The 4,618-nt window shown below is 42.1% G+C and overlaps 1 protein-coding gene across 5 annotated transcripts in view; it reads left to right on the forward strand.

Moving 5' to 3' along the window:
• CEP152 (centrosomal protein 152) overlaps positions 1-772 on the forward strand; it is a 260,473-nt gene extending 259,701 nt beyond the window's left edge. For all 5 annotated transcript variants that reach the window (XM_063926043.1, XM_063926046.1, XM_063926045.1 and 2 more), the window contains one exon: positions 1-772. This exon is cut by the window's left edge and continues 309 nt beyond it. In XM_063926043.1, coding sequence (XP_063782113.1) covers positions 1-521 — 521 coding nt within the window. In that variant the 3' untranslated portion in view covers positions 522-772.
• The last annotated feature ends 3,846 nt before the right edge of the window (positions 773-4,618 follow it).

A 4,618-nucleotide genomic window follows, 5' to 3' on the forward strand; every position in this document is an offset into this window, starting at 1 on the left:
TTCAGGTAACATTTGGGAACCAAGGTGAGCCATCTTTTTTACATGGCCTAAAAGATTATGAGCATCCAAAGACCAGATCAGACAGACAAATGTTTGAGCTCCAGGAAACTCCTGTGCGGGATGAAAATGGAAGTAATGACTGGAGTTGTGCTAGTGGCAAAAGTCTCAATCCAACACAGGCTGTACAAATCTCTTTAACCAGCATGAAAGCGCAATCTCACATTCCGAATGCTCCAGGGAATTTATTAGCAACAGGTTTATTCTCTTTTGTTGAGGGTGGTCATGATACATTTGGCAGCAAATATGAAGGTCAGAATCACTTGGCACACATTGCAAAAAGAAGAGATCAAACTTTTGGTGCACAGCTTTCTAGTAAAATCACAAGCCACCCGCCTACAGCTGTTGAGTTGAAGCCATTCTCTGATGTAGGTCGAGGTAGCCAACTACCTTCACGGAAATTATTGCTGGATTTTACATCCCCACAGCAAGACAGTGGTTTTGACAGTCCATTGCCTAATTGAAACAGCTTTAACTCCTAAACAGAACTGTAAGATTCTCTAAGATTTTTACAGTTCTATTTATAGCCATACAAATGAAATTACGCTTGTGTTACAGAATACATTTTTAGTATTTATTTTTATGTACCATGTATATAGTCCTTTGTTTTTATACTTGTTTATGTATATGTTGTTTGTGTGAAGATTTATTTTTTTATTTAGGTCTCTTTTATAATTATTAAAAATAAAGATCAAGTTTTCTTTCTTTATTTTAACCAATTTGATAACATTTTAATATGTATTGGATTATGTAGGCTTTTAGAAAAAGCATACCTAGTTGGTGAATGCCCAGTCGTTGAGAGAAGGTGTACGGAATGAGTGCATCCACTAAAGTTCATCAAAAGGTTGTGTTTGAGTTGTCATTTCACTGCAACATGAAAGGGCACAGAACCGAATACATGTTGGCACCTAATTAGAGGGTATCCTTAGGAGTATGGGTCATTAGGTCGTCAAGACTTAGGTCGAGAGTCATTAGGTCGGCCACTATTGGTCGACATGGTCACTAGGTCAACATGGAAAAAGGTCAATATGAGGTTTTTTTACTTTTTGTGGTGTCATTTTCTTCATAAAGTGACGGGGAACCCCAATTGGTGCACCGTGTCCCCTCGCATGGCTCGCTTCACTCTCCATGTTTCGGGCAAGGTGCCTCGCTGCGCTACGGCTGTTACATTCCCAATCATAGTCCACGTGGATCATAAAGTATGAAAAAGTAAAAAAATAAATGATTTTTTTTTTAAAGAATCATGTCGACCTTTTTCGATGTCGACCTAGTACATGGGTTCTCACTCTCATATCTCTCATGCATGCTCTACACTTTTTTGTGTCGGCCATCACTAAGGTGACAAATGATCTGCTCACAGCTAAGTCCCAGGGTCACTTCTCCATATTAATCCTCCTTGACCTCTCTATCACTTTCAATACAGTTGGCCAGTTTTCTCCTGCCCACTGTTCACTCCTTTGGCGAATGCACTGTGCTGTGCTAGTTCACCAGCTGCCTTTCTGAATGTGTTCTATAGTTTGGGTCCCTCAAGATCTTGTTCTTGGCCTTCTGTTTCTCTACTTACTACTTCCGTTGTTAAACTAACATTTCTCCTGCAGGGTCCACAGGATAAACATTGGGATATGAGGTAGCGTCAGTGGATTGGCACCACGATCAAAGCTTTCGACCTCCCAGATTGCAACGGGCCAGTCCCCTATATCCCTGCCTCCTGGCTCAGGCAATCCAGTTTTCTTGTTGGTGTGGCAGGAGCCGGAACATGACCTTTGGGCTGCTGATTTTGGCAACCATAAGCTTGTTATTAAATTTATTTTTATAGTCTTATGTTTTTGGAACGAGTTTTCTAAAAAAGCATCTTACATGCTCCTTAGAAACAGTCGCTCCAACAACTCTCCTCCGGGTTGCTACAACCCACGTGTACAGTGCTGTTTCGGCGGGCGTCTGTGTCCAATGTATTAGCAAGTCCAGCGGACGTTACCAGGCTGTGGCTAGAGCATGGGGAGAAGGTAAGGCGTCGGTTCTGCTTAGCGGGGTTGACGCAAGACACAGCCACACTGTTTTCAGGAGGAGACTACCAAACAGTAGCTGACGCAGCTGCCACCTCGGGTGCACCAGCGCTATTCCTCAGGGATTAATGTGAGGCTGTGATCCCTGGGGTTGAGGTCAGCAGTGGAGAGTAAGACGCTACCCTGGTTGCCTCTCCCCTCAGTTCATGACCAGTTTCCTCCGAGTTTCCCGCCATTAACTGATTTCCCGCTTCTGTCTAAAACGCTATGTATCTAAAAAGGACTCAGTCGCAGCATAGACGGCTGTGTGACTGGTGCGTCGGTGTTCACTTGGGCGTCTGTGTTCACTGTGTGTACACTATTAGCATCTGGATCCACTCAGCGTTCCCTAACATATTGATCGATCCTGGAAGTGGGGTGAAGTCTCCCTGTATCCCACTGTTTCTTTCGCTGTATGACTGAATATGTTTAAAAGTCCTATATAAGGTAATGCAGTAATATGTTTTTTCTACATACTTGAAATGTATCTGTAGTTGAATATGTGCTCATATTGCTTATTATACTAATGTATAACCTGTGACTGATTGCTAATGTGATTGCTGACTTTACTATTTCTGTCAGTTTTTGAATTCCGATCCTGAATGCTGGTGCAAAGTAGGGAGTGATCAGATTGTATGTCACTTTAACAAGTTTTAAAGTGATTTCAGTCACAAATTGTGTAGTTAACACTGCACAGGTGTGTGATTTGTTGATCATGTCTAAGAGAGGCAAGGGTGAAGCGGATACTCACTCCACAGCTGCACCAATACTCATTTCATATTTATCTTGCAAAGCTGGATTAACCTCTCAGGATCTGGTTCAAAATGGGTTATGTGCAAACTGTTATAGCTTTCACCAAAGCCTCCTGAATAATCCAAGGCAGGCAGAGGTTCAAGTTGAACCCCCCATGGCCTACTTTTGCACAGACATCCAGTATAGCTGAGCGGATAAATGTCTGCTCCTATACCAGGGATCGGTTACCCTATTAACCCTTTCATGCAACATTCCCCCTGGGGTTTATCACATCCAGTACAGGAATCTGCAGCCTTTCAACAAAAACAGGCTGACAGGCCAGAGGTAAGTAAAAAAAACAGGCTGACAGGCCAGAGGCAAGTAAATCTCGGATGGGGACTCGTCGGAGGATGAGGATATTTAATAGTAGCAAATTTAATTTAATAAAATTGGACTTCCATATAGTCATATAAACAAAAATAGGAATATATAAAAAGACCACAAAGAATGGGTGTCAGATACAGCACAGTTCGAAAATCCGTTCCCTTTATAGTACCTCTACAAGTTGTTACCTCCAGTCACCTTTGAAAAAGCTGGAAGGCGCAGCGAAACGCGTCAGTTTCTTACAGACCACATTGGGGACCGCACTGAGCACTTTCCAGACCAACCTCCTGCAATTGAACACCGACTGTATGGAATCACCTACTGGGATCTTGGACTTTACCATATTAGGGTCACCGCTCTTGTGAGGACTCTGATTACAATCATCCCAGGACATTTAATCCTCCAGTGACTCGGGTATAATTTCCTTGAAATAAGAAACATCCAAACTGGGACTTTTTGCAAATTGGCGTAAAGGGAGGTACTATAAAGGGAACGGATTTTCGAACTATGCTGTATCTGACACCCTTTCTTTGTGGTCTTTTTATATATTCCTATTTTTGTTTATATGACTATATGGAATATACAACAATAGGTGAGCTAGCGGCTGAGGGTTGAGTCAACACCCTGTGTTACAAAAGGCACTTATGATTCACACCTTTAAGAGTCAAAACGTGGTGGCAACATGTTACATGTCCGTTTAAGATGACGAGGACAATAGTAGGTGAATCTCTACAGTCTCTCCTCTTTTTCTTCAATATATATTCAGAGGTGACATCATAAAGGAAGAACAAGAATACCCTATGCGTTTCGTCTTATTATAAGACTTCATCAGGGGTACATCTTAACTGTATGGTAAGTATTATCAAAAATTAAGCGAATATGGATACTCGACACAGCGATATAAAAAAACCTTAGTATCAGAGGGGCTTTCTATTTGAGTCGTCCACCAATCCTCATGGGTCGACTACTTGAAAGTGAAATCTAGAAACTCAGGTGTAGCAGGAATTCACTTAGGGGAGAACCTTTACTGGATCAGCAGTGATAGCCTGGTCTCTGAGTAATGTTTCATATGTAGATACGCATGTCATTCGATTGGTGCAAAAATCTACATTACTTCTGCCTTCAACCGCATTAAATGATGTCACGGATATGAAAATAGGTGGTTTTTTAAAAACCATGTTTTCCTTGTCTGGGGCAATCGTTAGACCAGCCATGGCTTCAGCCTGGATGGCAAAAGCAGTGGCAGCCTGGGCTGCTGCATTGGAGGATGCTCTTTCATTGATATCTAGAGAGCAAAAATCCCTTATAGCACATATTAAACAGGCAGCTATTTTTATGGAAGAAGCAGCCTTGGATATGTGTACAATTGCTTCTCAAGAATCAGCCTTAGCAGTAGCCGCTCA

The sequence above is a fragment of the Pseudophryne corroboree genome, chromosome 6, assembly GCF_028390025.1.
Source record: "Pseudophryne corroboree isolate aPseCor3 chromosome 6, aPseCor3.hap2, whole genome shotgun sequence".
Taxonomy (NCBI): domain Eukaryota; kingdom Metazoa; phylum Chordata; class Amphibia; order Anura; family Myobatrachidae; genus Pseudophryne; species Pseudophryne corroboree.